The sequence below is a fragment of the Panulirus ornatus genome, chromosome 13 (assembly GCF_036320965.1).
Source record: "Panulirus ornatus isolate Po-2019 chromosome 13, ASM3632096v1, whole genome shotgun sequence".
Taxonomy (NCBI): domain Eukaryota; kingdom Metazoa; phylum Arthropoda; class Malacostraca; order Decapoda; family Palinuridae; genus Panulirus; species Panulirus ornatus.
This window is the reverse complement of record NC_092236.1, coordinates 1,639,766-1,658,818: the sequence shown is the minus strand read 5'-3', so window position 1 is coordinate 1,658,818 and position 19,053 is coordinate 1,639,766. Positions and strand designations below refer to the sequence as shown.

At 41.5% G+C, this 19,053-nt stretch overlaps 1 protein-coding gene across 2 annotated transcripts in view; it reads left to right on the top strand.

Moving 5' to 3' along the window:
• Positions 1-212: 212 nt before the first annotated feature.
• Positions 213-19,053, top strand: part of LOC139752656 (GATA-binding factor C-like) — a 228,486-nt gene continuing 209,645 nt past the window's right edge. Inside the window, exons 1-2 of one of the 2 annotated variants that reach the window (XM_071668413.1) lie at positions 213-974; positions 12,276-13,320. In XM_071668413.1, the coding sequence (XP_071524514.1) occupies positions 12,945-13,320 (376 nt within the window). In that variant the 5' untranslated portion in view covers positions 213-974; positions 12,276-12,944. The remainder of the gene's footprint in view (positions 975-12,275; positions 13,321-19,053) is intronic. The other variant, XM_071668414.1, reaches the window with a different exon arrangement.

The following is a 19,053-nucleotide window of genomic DNA, read 5'->3' as shown; positions in this document are numbered from 1 at the left end:
TCACTAGTGGGCGGAGCCGACACATGGGCGGGAGTCGGCTGTGCACGAAAGCGAGAATGGGAAACTGGGAAAAAACGGAGGTTTTCAAAAATAACAATACCGTGCCGTGACACCCTTACCTCACTCCTACACCCTCCTCAAGCCGCGTCTGCCACTTATTACTCACAATTACATACAAAATCGAAATAAAAAAGGAAGAGAGATGGCGCTGGGGACGTGGGCCCGGCGCGACTAGACTCTTGTATGGTTCGTGCATCTGCCACTAGGCGGAGCTGGCGTGGCCTCGATGGGGTGGTGAAGATAGTGTTATCAGAAAGCAGGTTATCTGCCATCTCCACGCTGTGATAACCTCCTCTCTCATTATTACCAAACAAAACAAACACCACACGAGCCAGTATGGCCTCCTATAGGCCAGGGAGGAGGGCGGCCCACGAGTGAGGACCTCGGTAGTGTTGTGAGCGGCGGTCGGCGGCGCTTCGGGGACTCTGCTGAACCCGTTTTTGTCAAAGTGGTTCGGGTCAAAGGACGTGAGGAGCTCGTTGCCTCAGCTCGCGTCGCCCAAGTGTGGCAGGAGCAAGTTTATGGTGGTGTGGGGGCAGGTGGTCCTGAGGGCTCGACGTGAAGTGGCACCGTGACCCCTCCCCCTGCCGCCCTGACCCCCCGACCCCACAATGCCGGAGCGCCCCCTCCGCGCCACGGGGATATAACGCCTCTGGCCCGTGGCCGTAGAAGCGATAGTCCCGTGAGAGCCACTTGCGCACGAGCACTCACGAACGCCGTGGCAAAATATTCGTAAAAGCTTCAAGGGTCCTCAGTAAATCAGTACGGGTCAAGCGGTGTCGGACAGTGCCGCCAGCTGAACAGTGACCGCCAGTGGCGAGGGACAGTGACCCAAGGACCATCAGCCTCACGTAAAGATTACGACACTGCTGAAGACACAAGATGACGCTACCTACAACGGGCAACACACGACGGTAAGCTGAGCGTGTAATGTACTTAGCCAAGTTACTGTAATGCATGTCATTTGTAGCTGGGATCAGTGGCTGCCTTCCGGTGGGATAATGGTCGTACCTCAGTGGTAACTCGATCATGGTGTTCCAGTGTTAAGAGAACTATAATTATGTTGTATTACCGCCGGCATTCAGGCGTTGAAGCCCACACTGGGAGAGTTACGAGCCTGTTATTACCCAGCATTAACTCTGCTTCACTGGGATTCGTATATTTTCTGGCACCAGCGGTGGTTACCAAAACTTCAGTGCTGAAATATACTCCAAAGACTGACTGCTCGCCTGTATAACGGTGTTGTGGTCCCTTGTACAGGGGTGCTGGTAGTTGATGTAGGACTTTTTGAGAATGTAGAACTACAGGAGCAGAGCTGGAGTTATGTTGCAACCTTGTAGCAAAACTATAGTATTGAAAATTATCATATATATATATATATATATATATATATATATATATATATATATATATAGCAGGTCAGTTGCGAAATTATCATATATCTATTCATGAGTAGCATGAATTGACATTCAACATATATATATTCTTTCATTGCACTAACTGGTGGTGTTCTGTTTGGAGAAAATACATAAAAGTTCAATACTTTAAGCCAACTATCTACTGAGCTTCAGGAAACAAGGGAAGCACGTCATCAGAGACGATTGTTTCTCATAAGGAAATTTGTCATAAGAAAAGTTTTGAAAAATCCATAAACATTTCAGTTGCCATAATTTCCTTAGGGAAAATTTATAGAGAGACAGAAACCGACACAGAGGAACACCAGTGAAAATTATTATAAAATTTCCAGCGTGGGAAGGTTGTTCCACAGGGTAATTAAAGTTGGTCAAGCGTATAATGGGATATCCCACCTTACCTTTATGCAAGCATCGCACGCACAACTTATATATATATATATATACATATATATATATATATATATATATATATATATATATATATATATATATATATATATATATATATATATATATATATAAAATGTTGGTAGAGAGTAATATAGTGAGAGTGAGGCAGCGGTCGTGGTTGGGTAGTGGTGGTGGAGGGTGGCGGGGTTCGTGCGTCAAGCCTGGCCGCCACCCTCCCTCCTCCTGGACACAGCAGGATCCCCTCCTGGTATTTTCGTCCGTCTTGGTTTGTCTCCTGTTTTCTCTGCTTCCTTTGTCTCCGTGTCTATATAATAGGGAAGAGAATATGGCATATGTAGCTATGTGAGGCTAGAGACAGGTTTATCAAGACGGACTACCACCTGTATTCTTTTATATATATATATATATATATATATATATATATATATATATATATATATATATATATATATATATATATATATGAACACGAATATGATGCATATGAACGCGCACTTTTATTGAATGCATAAAACCCCCCAACACCAACGCAAAAGGTCCTGGGTTCGAACCCTGATGTTGGAGGGTACTGTGATATATATATATATATATATATATATATATATATATATATATATATATATATATATATATATATATATATATCACTTTCAGAACTCGTAAGACAGGCATTGTGGATGAATTAGAGTAGATACTTACCAGCAGTATATAATTAAGCTGACAATATTTGCTTAATTTCTCTGCATGACGCCTGATTTCCTTGAAGATTATTTTATCCATGAAGATTTTATGTCAGTATCAAACTGATATTGCTGGTGAATTTGAGTATGAATGGTAGTGTCATGGAAAATATAGAATAAGGATATTTAAGCAGATTGTCTATATAGTTGTTGTCTTTAACATTTTACGAGACATTATAAGAATAGAAGTATATGTCTGAAGTGCGTTGTAATTATTTGTGTTATTGTTTTCAAAGTTATCATCATGTTGCTCTTGGATCTATCACCATGTCTGGTTGGAATATTATTATCACTTCTTTTCTTGTTCTTCTTATCATAATCATTATCATTGATTAGATATTTCATCTTTATTATAATAACTGCAGTTATCATTACAATAGTTGTTATAGTTATCATCATCCCTGTTATTGCTTTATTGCTACTATAACTACTACTATCCATATTTATAGTTATATTGTCACCATCACCATTATACTGGGTATTCAAATTAATAATGAAATTGCTACTATTCTTATAATAACTTGCCATCATTGGCAGTGGAGATACTCCTTGGAATAGTGTGCATATCGCTCTTATTTCTACTATTAGTTTTCATTATCATTATCATTATCATTACTGTCACTATTATCATTACTATCATTATTATTACATTATCATTATTATTATTATTATTACTATTATTATTATTATCATCATTATCATTACTATTATTACTATTATTATTATTATTATTATTATTATTATCATTATCATTATTATTATTATCATCATTATTATTATCATCATCATCACCATTATTATCATCATCATTATTATTATTGTTATTATTATCATTATCATTATTATTATCATTATTATCATTATCATATCAATGTTGATATTATTATTAATATCATTATTATTATTATTATCATTATCATTATTATTATTATCATTTTCATTATCATTATCATTATTATTATTATTATTATCATCATCATTATTATTATTATTATCATCATCATCATTATTATTATTACTATTATCATCTCCAATGCTATTACCAGTTCTTATCATCCATATCCATAGTTCCATATTCCAGACCCATACATATCAGACCCACACATACTATCAGCCTCACTGTTTTTGCATCAATATCATTACTATGATCATTATCACTAGCTTCCCCATCATTAGATTTATGACAGAAATATGTGGCACTTCCACTTTCCATAGTAACATGGCCACCATTAATTACGCAGGAAATTATGTAATTAGTATCATATCTTTACTGTTTTCTCAATCACTCATTGTCAGGAAAAATGGGTAACACTCTCTTAATTACTGCCATTAAGTCTGACTGAGTTTAATGACCATCATCATCATCGTCAGCAGAAACATTATCATCGGTAAGATAATGATGACGTTATCATGTGTAAGGAGACATAGCTTCACCATCACATTCTGGATGATGACCCTCTTCACCATTCTTATCATGACCATTATCATCACCATAAAATCACCAAAATCACTATCTTCCATATCATCATATTCACTATAATCATCATCTGCTCCCTGCCATAAACGAAGTCTCAGTCCACTGACTTCCAAGAAAAAATCTGAATTTCAATTGAAAAAAATCAAAACCCGCTGAACCCGTTGGCCGACCCCTCCGTTAATAACCACTTGGTGGATGTTAAAATCTGCTCACTGATTGGCTGATGTAATGCCACATACAGTTCTCAAATGCTGGTTTCTGGCAACGTAGATGATTTCTTTAGTATCTGAGAAATCATTTCTTTTTATGCGAAAATGATTTTCATCGTTTTATTGGCTGAGCGTTTTAGTCTTTTTCTTGTGAGCTGTTAGTTTGGATGTTTGATGCTTGTGCCTTATGGAATTTTGTACATCTGTTGCATTTTCCTACATACTTCTGGCGATGTATGTTATATTTACTTTTCTTGTGAGGTAACTTGTATGGTTGTGTGGTTGGTTGAGTGGATGTTCCTTTCCTGGCTTCGTAGCTCGTCTAATAGGGAGGTTCCTCATCAGAAACTTGTTCCGTCGACAGGTATCTTGTTACGTCTGTTGTGAGATGTTGCCTTGCTTGTGAGGCACCTTGTGAGGCAGCTCATGAGGCAGATGACGGGTTCCTCATGAGGTTACAGGTTGAGGTGCTCATTTACTTATTGTTCAGCTCATGTTTGGTGGACAGGTTGCTGGCTACCTGACTTCATTGCTAGGTAGGAAGGCTGTTAATTTATTTGGATGATTGACTGCTTGATGCAGTGCCTTTCTGGGTGTTAATTTTCACTTTTCATTTTATCTCTCGGGTCATCTGGTCTCAGAGGATGAAGATACCTGTGAGTTATGGAAATGTTTTAATCCCTTAATCCCATCCATGGAAATATGAACGGTGGTGTTAAAGACGATAGATAGAAAATTATAGGAAAGTAATTTAGCTTTCTTGAATTAACAAAAGTTCATATAACTACACAACAAGATGACAGATCAGTTATGACTCCTGTTTCTTCAACGAACATAACCTTTAATTCTGCAACACAACTTATTAGTACCATAACCACAGACATATCTGAAAATCCTGATATGTAAGATATACCCCTACACATAGTACTTCACACACACCTGCACAAACACCTACACATACTACTGCTAGTACATAAGCACACACCAACTCACACACCTACACACCCAAGTGTGCTGATGGGCCTCCACAGTGTAAAATTCCCTTTCTATACAGGACAGATACACACCAACACATACTACTGCACACGCGACAACACATACTGCTTCGCATACACCTGCAAACACACTCCGTGGTGTAGTACTCAGCGTTACTGACCATGAGTCAGCATGGGCCAACCCGGGTCGGGTTCGAATCATTGGTGAAGCAGTCTGCGTAAACCTATCCCAAGTGTTCATCCTTCCCTCAGTGTTGGTCGATAAGTGGATACCTGGCTTAGATTGGTGTATATGTGTGTGTGTGTGTGTGTGTACACATTGGAATAAAGGTATGATGCAGTATATTCAAGGTTAAGAAACGTAGCAACACAAGTGTATAACTCTCTCACCGTAACATACAAATACTACTCACACATAGTAATCACACATCTTACTTCCCTAAGGAACAGCATTGTACAAGTACCGTGACGTCTCAGTAGCCTATGCCTCTTAACACTTGGATAACATACTTACCTCGTTCTTTACCATCTTTTCACTTTCACAAGCCTTACGCTCTTCTTACATATAATTTCACAGTCATATCCTTCATTAATCCAGAACTGTCACAACTTAATCATAGAACCATTTCACTCGGTGACGCAGACTTACCATCTTAACCACTCCTATGTCCATGTCCTGATGATCGATCCATGATCCCAACACAGACCCTGTCTCATCATGCCACACTACAAGCCTACAACACGAGGCCAGTTTCACAACCACACCACACAAGCCCTATAACCCCAGCACCAGGTACAAGCCATCTCTCTGCAATTATACGTATCTCCCACCGTGAACTATAGTCTTCCTTACACCAATTACAGCAATGATAGTTAATTACTATCATCCAATTAAGGACAGTCTTCACTCTCTGATTTACGATATCCTACTGCCCCAGGCGACACAGCTCTTATTATGTACTTTATCACCTGTTATCACTTGCACTTACCCTGTCTCTCCCTCCAACCTAACTATATGTATACACACACACACACACACACACACACATATATATATATATATATATATATATATATATATATATATATATATATATATATATATATATATATACATATATATATATATATATATATATATATATATATATATATATATATATATATATATATATATATATATATATATAATATTCTATACTCGACCGCCGTTTCTTTCGTCAGCAAGTTAGCGCCAGAAACAGACGAAGAAAAGGCCACAGTAGCTCACATTTATTCTCTAGCTCTCATGTGTAATGCACCATAGCCACAGCTCCTTATCCCCAACCAGGCCCCATAGACCTTTCCATGGTTTAGCTCGGACGCTTCACATAACCTGTTTCATTCCACTGGCAGCACGTTGACCTCTGGATACCACATCGTTCCAATTCACTCTATCTCGTGCACGTCTTTCACCCTCCTACAAGTTCAGGCCCTGATCTCTCAAATCTTTTTCATTACCTTCCTTTCAACTCCAATTTGGTCTCCCGTTCTCCTTGTTTCCTCCACTTCTGACACATATATCTTCTTTGTCAACCTTTCCTCACTCATTCTCTTCAAAAGTCTAAACCATTTCAGCACACTTTCTTCAGCTCTCTCAGCCAAATTCTTCTTATTACCACACTTCTCTCGTACCCTTTCATTACTTGATCAATTTACGTCACCCCAGATATTGTCCTCAAGTATTTCATTGACAACACATCCACCCTTGTCCGCACAGCCTTATCTATAGCCCATGCCTCGCATCCATATGATATTGTTAGGACTACCATTTTTCAAACACACACATTATTGAACTCACAAGTTCTCTCTTTCCACACATTTCTCAACGATCAGAGATCCTTCGCCCCTTATGACTCATCTCCGCTTCCATGCTTCTGTTCGTTACCATGTCCACTCCCAAGTGCTCAAAACACTCAGGTCTTCTTAATTAAAATTCACACCCAAATCAACCTGTCCCTCGACCCTGCTAAAACTAATAACCGTTCTTTTATCTAAGTTTACTCTCAGTTTTCTCTTTTCACACACTCATTCACCAACCTCTGCAGTTATTCACCCGAATCCGCCACCAGTGCTGTACCATCATCAAACAGCAGCTGCCTCACTTCCCAGGCCCTGTCATCCCCAACAGACTGCAAACTTGCCCCTCTCTCCAAGACTCCTGCATTTACCTCCCTATCCATTCAATCCGTAAACAATTCAAACAACTATGGTGACATCACACAACCCTGCCGCAGACCGACCTTCACTGGAAACCTTTCACTCTCCTCTCTTCCTACTAGTACATACACGTTACATCGTTGGTGATAGCTTCTCATTGCTTTTAGCAGCTTACTTCCTGCACCATATATTCGTAAGACCTTACACAAAGCATCTCTATCAACCGTATCATATGCCTTCTTCAGATCCATAAAAGTCACATATGAATCCATTTGCTTCTCTAAGTATTTCTCACACATTCTTTAAAGCAAACACCTTCTCCACACATCCTCTACCTCTTATGAAACCACGCTGCTCCTCCCCAGTCTGGTGCTCTGTACATGCATGCCTTCACCCTCTCAATCAATACCCTCCTTACCAGGTGTACTCCACAAACTTACAACTCTGTAGTTTGAACACTCATCTTTATCCCGCTTGCCTTTATACAATGGCACTATGCATGCATTCCGCCAATCCTCAGGAACTTCACCATGAATCATACGTACATTGAAAATCCCTACTAACCAATCAACAGCACAATCACCCCCCCCCCCACAATAAATTCAACCGCAACACCATCCACCCCAGCCCCTTTGCCACATTTCATTTCGTGCAAGGCTTTCACCACCTCGTTTTTCTTCAGCGAACCTCTTTCCACGACTCTCAGTTCGCATTACCACCCTGACCCAAACACTTTACCACTGTTACTCTATCATCAAACACGTTTAACAGTCCTTCAAGAATCTACTCCTCATTTCATCACTACCTGTCATCACTTCCCCTTCACCCCCTTCACCAGGGATCTCAACTGTTCTCTTGTTTTTCTCACATTATTTACCGCCTTCCAAATCATCTTCTTATTCTCCCTAACGTTTACTGATACTGGCTCATCTCAAATCCCATTTGTCCTCTTTTTCAACCCCTGCACCTTCTCGAGCTCATGCCGCTTTCTCAGATTCATTCCCTAATAATTTGCACTCTTTCTCTGTAAGTACCACCCAAATGCTTCTTTTTCCTCTTTTACTGGCAACTTTACTTCTTCATCCCATCTCTCACTACCTTTTTTGATCTGCCTACCTCCCACCTTCCGCATGCCACATGCATTTCTTGCACGTGCCAGCACAGATATCCTAAATATCTTAAATTCTTCAACCACTCCACTTATTTCATTTACTCTCACCTTTTGCCATCCTACACTCAATGTCTCCCAGTTTTCCTTCACACAAGTCCCTTTTCCAAGCTCACTTACTCAATTATTCTCTTCTCACCGACACTGTTTTCCTCGTTTCCTAAAACTTCTACAAGTCTTGACCCTCGCTTCCACAAAATAGTGATCATACATCACACCAGCTGCCCCTCTCATCACATTTACATCCAAAAGTCTCCCTTTTTACACGCATATCAATTGATATATAATCCAATGATGCCAACTGGCCATTCCTCCTTGTCACATGCGTATACTTGTGTAAGTCCCTCTTTTCAAACCAGGTATCCCTAATTACCAATCCTCTTTCAGCACACAACTCCAAAAGCTGTTCGCCATATCCATTCAAAAGACAAAATACCCCATGCTCCAGCAGTGATACCGTCAAGTGCTACATTACTCACCTTCGCATTTATATTTCTCATCACGAATACACGTTCTCTTTATCAAAACCGCTGACAGAGTCACTCAGCTGCTCCAAAAACACTTGGCTCTCATAATCTTTCTTCTCATCGCCCTTATCAATCTGGAATTTACTTCCTTACACTCTATCACACACTCCCATAACTCCCACTCTAGGAGTAGTGCTACTCCTCCCTTATTTCTTATCCTCTCACCAACGTTTGGCTTTACTCCCAAGACATTTCCAAGCCATTTTTCTTCTATACCCTTGAGCCTTGTTTCACTGAGAGCCAGAGCATCCAAGTTACTTTCCTGAAACATACTACCTATCTCTCCTATCCTTCTCATCTTGAATACATCTATACACATTTAAACACACTAGTCTGAGCCTTTGAGGAGGAGGATCTTTGAAATACCATTTTCAAGGGATCCTATTGGTGATAATTCTCAATACAGAACACTATTTGTCATCTGTTTCAAAGATCCCATTCCATCGTATCCATCCTTATCCCTTAATCTAATATCTTTCTTCTGCCCTGTCTCTCACTCCCCACCCAAACCCCATCACCATCAGCCTGAACGGCGTCATCCGCACAACAACACCACCAAGTCAACATGCTAATGAGGGCACGATCGTCATCATCACTACTGTCATCACTGTCATTAAGCACCATTGCTCATTATATGAGTCTACTGTCCAGAAGAGGGAGAGAGAGAGAGAGAGAGAGAGAGAGAGAGAGAGAGAGAGAGAGAGAGAGAGAGAGAGAGAGAGAGAGAGATTCTCGTCTAGAATGACAAAGGTTACTCATGATAAGCTGTAAAGACATAGACAGTTAGAGGAACCAGTGCAAGGCCTCCCGACATCCACAGTCTGCTGACTGAGGCACTTGTTATGATACTGGTTTTAGTTTGTGACGGTGACGTGGGTCCTAGAGGAAGACGTCGTAAATTGACGAAGTGGGTGACGGGGACGTGGGTCTTAGCATGTGATGGTGATATGAGTCTTAATGTAGGTTGTAGTGGGTGACGGTGACGTGGTTCTTAGCGTGTGATGGTGATATGAGTCTTAATGTAGGTTGTAGTGGGTGAAGGGGATATAGATTATAGGAATTGACTGCTGCGTCGGGGTTAGTAGGGTTCATAGTGATATGAGGTTGTGCAATGTTGTGTACATGAAGGGGTTAGAGTAAATAGACAGTGTAATGGGATCTTCCAGAGATGATGGATATGAGGTTGAAGAGGGATGACAAGTATGAGGCAGTAAGGAGTTAACAGGAATGTGAAGTTGTAAGGATCTGACAGATTTATGAGTCCGTGGAAGGTCAACGGATGGGAGGTTGTATAGACTTGACGAAGATTATTAACAGCGACAAAACTGGGAGAGTTTCCAGGTAAGTGAAGTACAGACCAGCAACATAGTCAGTCCCAGTATCTCTCCTGAGGCTTGGTAATGATCTATGGGCACAGGACACACACACACACACACACACACACACACACACACACACACACACACACACACACACACATATATATATATATATATATATATATATATATATATATATATATATATATATATATATATATATATATATTATTTATATATTATTATATATTATTATTATTATTATTATATTATTATTTATTTATATATTATTTTATTTTATTATTTTTTTTTTTTTTAATTTTCCAAAAGAAGGAACAGAGAATTGGGCCAGGTGAGGGTATTCCCTCAAAGGCCCAGTCATCTGTTCTTAACGCTACCTCGCTAATGCGGGAAATGGCGAATAGTTTGAAAAAAAAAAAAAAAAAAAAAATATATTATTTTATTTTTATTTTGCTTCGTCGCTGTCTCCCGCGTTTGCGAGGTAGCGCAAGGAAACAGACGAAAGAAATGGCCCAACCCACCCCCATACACATGTATATACATACACGTCTACTACAGGCATTGAATATGTGGGAAGTATTCTTTCTTTCCTATCCCCAGGGATAGGGGCAGACATGTGAAGCGTCTGGGGTAAACCATAGAAAGGTCTGCGGGGCCTGGATGTGGAAAGGGAGCTGTGGTTTCGGTGCATTACACATGACAGCTAGAGACTGAGTGTAATTGGATGTGGCCTTATTATCTTTTCCTGGCGCTACCTTGCTGGAGGGGGAGGGGGATGCTGTTATATATATATATATATATATATATATATATATATATATATATATATATATATATATATATATATATATATATATACTTGTTCGCCTTTATCTATTCCTGGCGCCACCCCACCCCACAGGAAACAGCAGCGCCATCCCCTGCGTCAGCCAGGTAGCGTCAGGAAACATGCGAAGAAAGGCCACATCCGCTGTCATCCATTCTCTAGCTGCCATGTGAAATACACACACACACACAATTATGTATATATATATATATATATATATATATATATATATATATATATATATATATATATATATATATATATATACATACATATATATGCATCAATTGATAGCCTATACTGTTATCAAAAATATTCTAAAGCTATTATTAGAATTAGCCATTCACAAATATATGTGACATCAGGATGGTAAAATCTTTTTGTATACACTGAAGAACATACTTCAAACACAGCTATTACAGTGAATGATTAGACGACAATGGTTAATACATTTTTGAAAGCTGTAAAGCTTTTCCTTATCTTGCTATCAAAACCTGTTTATTCAGTCACTATATTACCCACATCCCCTTCAAGGAGGTGATATTACAGGGCGTAGGTCCCATTCCAGCCTTGCGGTCATTTTTGTCACCATATTCCCCATCTTGACAAAGATATCTTGCTTGTGATAAACTCCAAGTATGACACCACATTTTATCACATTTTAGTACACGTAGACCACCATCGTTTAACGGAACTCCCGCTGACCTAAGGTACCACGTTGCCTCCAAATGTTCATCTTGAAGGACAAGGATGCTAGCTCACTCATTCTTCATTTATAGTGGAAATCCACCTTATATAAGTGTGAGAGGTGTGTCCTGCGGGTGGGGTTAGCGTTGTAGCGTTAGGTGCTAGATAAGCGATAAGGTAGCGGGAAGCTGCTATACCTCATCAACATCCGTGTCTTGCAGATAACGTCCCTGATAAGACTTAACGGTCACACGCCCATGGGGGGATGTCCACGGCCCTTACTGCTGCTGCTCTAGCTGCCACGCCCACCAGAGTCAACGCCCGCACGCCTACACCACCAGAGGAAACAAATATACAGTTCTTCTTCTCAGTGGTAATGTGAAACGATAATACCTGGCCGTCTTCTCCTCTTTTACGTGATAACTATCAGGAAATACATCTCCCACAGCAGAAGCTTGGCAGCGAGCAGACTCTCGTTGTTGTAGTGGAAATTGAAAGTTGATAAAGTGTAACGGCTGGGAAGGACAGTGTTAAAGAAACTCTCAAAACCATATAGCCTTAGACATACGGACAAACTGGAACTGACGAAGAAAAGAAAGTATTAGTTTCAGAAGAATTAAAAGGGACAGACTTGCTACGGAAAAATTAGACAGTAAAGAATACAGATATAAGTGGAATGATTGAGTGAAAGACGAATTAGACGTAATAAACAGATTAATGACATCGTGAAGAAACATAAGAAAGAGAAGCAGAAAGTGAGGGAGTACCGGGACGTGCTGAGAAGTCAGACGATGGTCGGGAGGCCAGTGTGAGGAAGTCACACTACAGCAGCGAGCGGCGGTCAGCCTCATGGGCCACTGCTAGTGTCGAACATCACTCTTGTCATCACCATGGACGGCGACGGGGCCGCCTGGTACGCTGACGGGGGCCCAGGGGCACAGCCAACCATGGAGGAAGGGCCCCCCGGCATGCATCTTAAGGACGAGACCCCTCACGAGGGCGTCCTCGACGCCCACACACCTATGGACGCCACTGATCCCAGTGCTCCAACTCCTATGAATGTTGAATCTCAAATTCACCTTAGTGGGGGCGTAACCAGCCAGCATTCAGGTGGGCAACAGGGGGCGTTGCTACCCCCAGAGGAGGTAGATGGATTCTTCACTTCCCTAGACTCAAGCGGGCGCGAACACAGAGCTCGTTACTACGCCCACGCCCACGCCCCTAGCCACACCCACAGCCTGCAACAGTACCCACACAATGCCCACGGTAAGTGCACGTTCTTTTATGTTACACATTTAGCTTTTGAAACTGATTCCGAAATAATGACAGTGTTTTCTGGGATCTCATCAAGTTGCTGATGACAGTGTTGTGTGGCGTATCATCCTGTTGCATAAAACATCGAGGTTTTGTCTTCTAAAACGCTCTGTCATTATTTTGATACATTTTCATTAAGAGTGTTGCATGAAAAATTCTTTTACGTGGCGGCACGGAATGATCTGAGGACGTGTACTGGCGTCCTGAGGCACAGCTATTGTTATGATATGAGCACAATGTGTCGTCACTGGGAGGTTATAGAGCGCCGGAGAGAAGCTGGGGTATCATGGTAGTCATTCATTATATAAATTTGATGTGTGTGTGATAATGTGGCTTTTGTGAAAAAATATACACGATGGTCATTACCTGCCAAGATATATTCCCAAAGAAATTATAATTCAGGTGTCATTGTTTACATAAAGGAAATGTATAACCAAAGGAACGAAAATCATACGCAAGAACAACATTATGATCATACTTACGAGAACCGTCTGAATAGGGACATCATATTTGACCACAGGAATGCTGGCGGCTCATCAAACTATATTGAGCTTATCAAACACACACACACACACACACACACACACACACACACACACACGCTCGCGCGCGCATACGATCGTGCCTTCACCCCTGAATGCATTTCCTTGCACAAAAGACAAACTCAAACGGCCCCAACAAACACTTCCACACACAAACCTCCTCCTCTCACCGTCCACTTCTTGTGCGCCACCTTCCAAAACAAACGTGAAATATCCCCGCCACCATAATGGACTCAGACCGGCGGGGAAGAATGGTGTTCCCTAACCACGTCAAATTCCCCACCTTGAGTCCTTGATGACAGCCGCTGCTATCTATCTGCTTCATCTTGATCATCTGCTCATGTCTCTGGCGTTAGTGGCACAGGTCCCGAGCTCATGTGATGCTGGCTCGAGAACTTCACTTTACTGAAACGTGTTTAATGGCGAGTTGCTGGTAGTGGCGTGGGCTGAGAGTGTTGCTGGTTGTGGCGTGGGCTGAGTGTGTTGCTAGTAGTGACGTGGGCTGAGTGTGTTGCTGGTAGTGGCGTGGGCTGAGAGTGTTGCTGGTTGTGGCGTGGGCTGAGTGTGTTGCTAGTAGTGACGTGGGCTGAGTGTGTTGCTGGTAGTGGCGTGGGCTGAGAGTGTTGCTGGTTGTGGCGTGGGCTGAGTGTGTTGCTAGTAGTGGCGTGGGCTGAGAGTGTTGCTGGTAGTGGCTTAGGCTGAGAGTGTTGCTGGTAGTGGCGTGGGCTGAGAGTGTTGCTGGTAGTGGCATGGGCTAAGAGTGTTGCTAGTAGTGGCGTGGGCTGAGAGTGTTGCTGGTAGTGGCGTGGGCTGAGAGTGTTGCTGGTAGTGGCTTAGGCTGAGAGTGTTGCTGGTAGTGGCGTGGGCTGAGAGTGTTGCTGGTAGTGGCGTTGGCTGAGAGTGTTGCTGGTAGTGGCATGGGCTAAGAGTGTTGCTAGTAGTGGCGTGGGCTGAGAGTGTTGCTGGTAGTGGCGTGGGCTGAGAGTGTTGCTGGTAGTGGCTTAGGCTGAGAGTGTTGCTGGTAGTGGCTTGGGCTGAGAGTGTTGCTGGTAGTGGCGTGGGCTGAGAGTGTTGCTGGTAGTGGCGTGGGCTGAGAGTGTTGCTGGTAGTGGCGTGGGCTGAGAGTGTTGCTGGTAGTGGCGTGGGCTGAGAGTGTTGCTGGTAGTGGCGTGGGCTGAGAGTGTTGCTGGTAGTGGCGTGGGCTGAAAATGTTGCTGGTAGTGGCGTGGGCTGAGAGTGTTGCTGGTAGTGGCGTGGGCTGAGAGTGTTGCTGGTAGTGGCGTGGGCTGAAAATGTTGCTGGTAGTGGCGTGGGCTGAGAGTGGTGCTGGTTTAATGGACAGGATGTTTGTTTTACATGGTTAGGGATGGTGATTTCTGTGATGGATATGGACATGATTTCTTTGTTTCTTACCAGATGTGGCATGAAAGATAAATATCTATCAGATATACGCTTCCATTTATAGTGATATACAACAGTACATTGCATTATAGTACATTACAAAAGTACACTGCATTAGAGTACATTACAACTGTACACTGCATTATGGTACATTACAACTGTACACTGCATTATGGTACATTACAACTGTACACTGCATTATGGTACATTACAACACTGCATTATGGAAGATATTCAGTTTGTAGGAATCTGTCTCAGGACCACCGGACCTACCGGTTGCCTGGACCAAGACAATGCTAACCATATGCTCCAACATAGCTTTATATTACCATCACTATGCTTATAGTAACGTCCTTAACTACCTTCCTAAACATTTCTATATGTTCTACAACGATGATATTGATAGCAATGGTGCTTGTGGTAGTGTGGGTGATGATGGTGATAGTGATTATGATGATGGTGATAATGACGGTCATGATGATATTGACGGCATTGATGGTGAAGATCGTGACGATATAGATAGTGATATAACGATTATGATATGGCGGTGATGATGACTTTGATGGCGATGATATGTGCGGTGACCTTGATGATGATATTGACAGTGATGATAGGTGATCGTGATAGTGACAATAACGCTCATGCTCAGGGAGAAACATCCTCTTAATTGTGCCTGCGCCCGGAGACCTGTGATGGTCGTGTTCTGATACACCATACACACCACCTTCCTCACATTACGCACCTCCCATACCACACACAACAACAACAACAACAACAACAACAACAACATCGATCTTATAAGATTCTATAGAATATCGGGAAGCAACGCTATACTGGCATGCAAAGCTAATCATATAATCATAGCAGAAAGTGTGTAAGGAAGTTAGGACTATTCTACAGAAGAAATGAAATTCGCAAATCAATGGGATTATAATGTGAGCCAACTCCAGGGTTGCGTGTGACGGTGGTAGCAGGAGTCTGTTCTTGTAATTTCTCTGTCAGCGCGTAGTGTCCTTGTGAGATGCAGCAAGCACGAGTGAGTTTTACATTAGTATGTCTGTTTCTCTGGTAAGAGATACAGTCACAAGTATCTGTAACATTTCTGCCCTTCTACGTAATATTTGTAACAAATTCTCTTTTAGATTACAATCTTGGTACCAATGTAAGTTGTGATATTGAATGACTGTCGTAACCTTGACATAAACAGATAGCTACAGATTTATCATTACAGCTGAAACAAAAATATCATCGCTGGTTCACTTGTAATATTCATCACATGAAAAATTTACCCCAAATAAGACATAAACTTGAGAGTGATTATCTTTGCACGCCTTGTTGTATTCTCACAACCCCCGCTGGTACAGCCATTCATGGGAGTGCTTGTATCTAGTCCTTAAACCCTCCTCTTCTCTCTTATCTTTCATCTCTGTCAGTCTTTTCTCATCCACATCTCTTCTTATTACCCTTCACTCCTCTTCTTATCCGATCCTTCTCCCCTCCCACGCCAACAAAAACTCGATAAACAGGATAACAAAGTAATAACTGATAAAGTCTGGGTCGTGGAGAGAGAGCAGCCCCTTGTTGGCTGGTTGGATTCAGGTCTTCATCGGTTTAGGTGGACCAGTTAGAGAAGACTTCGTGCGTTCAGCTGGAGTGGCAGAATTCCGGGCTAACTATAGCTTAGCCGGTCGTCAGGGGTATTAAAGAGAGCCAGCTCAGGCTGGAATGCCCCATGTACACTGTACATTTTCTAAGCAGTTTTATAACGCTGTTCTGCTTATGCTATTGGAATTGGACGTTGTTCTCGATTATTAGGAAAGTCTTAACCATAAAGAGACCATTTGTATCAGCAAACATTTAAAATCTATTCCTCGGAATTAACAGTCCGATCTACTGGCGTGACAGAATTCTACCATCTTCCTCATCTTTAAATTCTGATCCACGACATCGTGTGCTTTAAATTTTAATCGAGGGTCTTCATAGTTGTAAAATACTGGGCGCACTACCCCATAAACTCTGGCAAACTCCTCCCTCGACGCTCTCATAATCGTTAAATTCTGGTGCCAGTGCCTCCTAACCTTCAAATTCTGACGTCACGTCTTCATAATCTTCAAATGATGTTGCCTCACCCACACGTAATGTAAACCTCATTCTGCTTCCCTACAGCCTCGCTTACCGACCATTCAAGAACTATTCCATCCTCACATGCTCACAAGGTAGTAGTCAGCAGAAACAAGACCCGTATTGTGCATTCAACAGGTGACGTCCTAAAATTTTCTCTTGCGATGCTTGAAGTGTTTCGTCCCTGGAAATTCAGACACGTGTGCAGTGGTGCGACCGTGTTCGTAAGGACGGCGTCTGCTGGTCAAGCTTTGTCCAGCCTAGTGTGACGTTTACAGACGGACGTCCTGCTTGCCGGAGGATCACCTTTCAATAGCACTATAAGCTGCACGGGCCACACAAGTTGGCAGTAAAGCCTCAGGGAAGGACTTGCTGGGTATGGCATTTGGTGGGAAAGATGGCAATCAGATGGTCACAGGTGTGAGTGAAGGTGTTGGTGAAAAGGCTGAGACATAATCATGGAAAAGAGGAAGTTAGTCAGGGATACGAGGCAGGATATTAGTAAGCTGCTTGAAGGAAAAGGTTGATGATAGATGGTTGGGGGAGGCTGAGGCCAATAAACTTGGTGAAGGATGAGACTGATGAGGGAGGAAACTGAAGAGATTGTTTGCGAGAGTAAGGCGCGACCAGATCACAACGTTTGAAATGTTTAAACCAGTTTCTTGATGTCTGCAGTAAATCATTTTTTGAACGATACAAAGACAGAAGAAGCAAAGATCATAGAATGAAATTTAGCAAGAAATATTTTCATAAAAGACGTAGAGAAGTACTTTTAAAGTATAAGAAGGTTCCATGAATGGAATAAGCTACGTAATGAAACTGTGGACAATGACAGCATAAAAAGGTTTAGAAAGTTGTATGATAAGAGAGAAAGATCCAGAGATGAGGCCTCAGGAGCGTAGAAATAACTTCTGTACATTACAAATACGTAATTACACACACACACACACACACACACACACACACACACACACACACACACACACACACACACACACATATATATATATATATATATATATATATATATATATATATATATATATATATATATTATCCCTGGGGATAGGGGAGAAAGAATACTTCCCACGTATTCCCTGCGTGTCGTAGAAGGCGACTAAAAGGGGAGGGAGCGGGGGGCTGGAAATCCTCCCTTCTCATTATTTTTTTTTTCTTTTTTTTTTTTCCAAAAGAAGGAACAGAGAAGGGGGCCAGGTGAGGATATTCACTCAAAGGCCCAGTCCTCTGTTCTTAACGCTACCTCGCTAACGCGGGAAATGGCGAATAGTTTAAAAAAAAAAGATATATATATATATATATATATATATATATATATATATATATATATATATATATATATATATATCCTGTTAACTAATGTATGTATTTATGAAGATAAATCGCCTTGTTAGAGATAATGTTATTCTTGGTTTAGTCTTACATTTGCTACACTCATATTGCCTCCACATTTTGTCTAAACAGTCCTTTTTCTGAACTTTTTGTATTCTTTTATCTCTCTCTCTCTCTCTCTCTCTCTCTCTCTCTCTCTCTCTCTCTCTCTCTCTCTCTCTCTCTCTCTTATCCACATTTTTCATAGTTCCTTCTTCTACATTCTACTGTA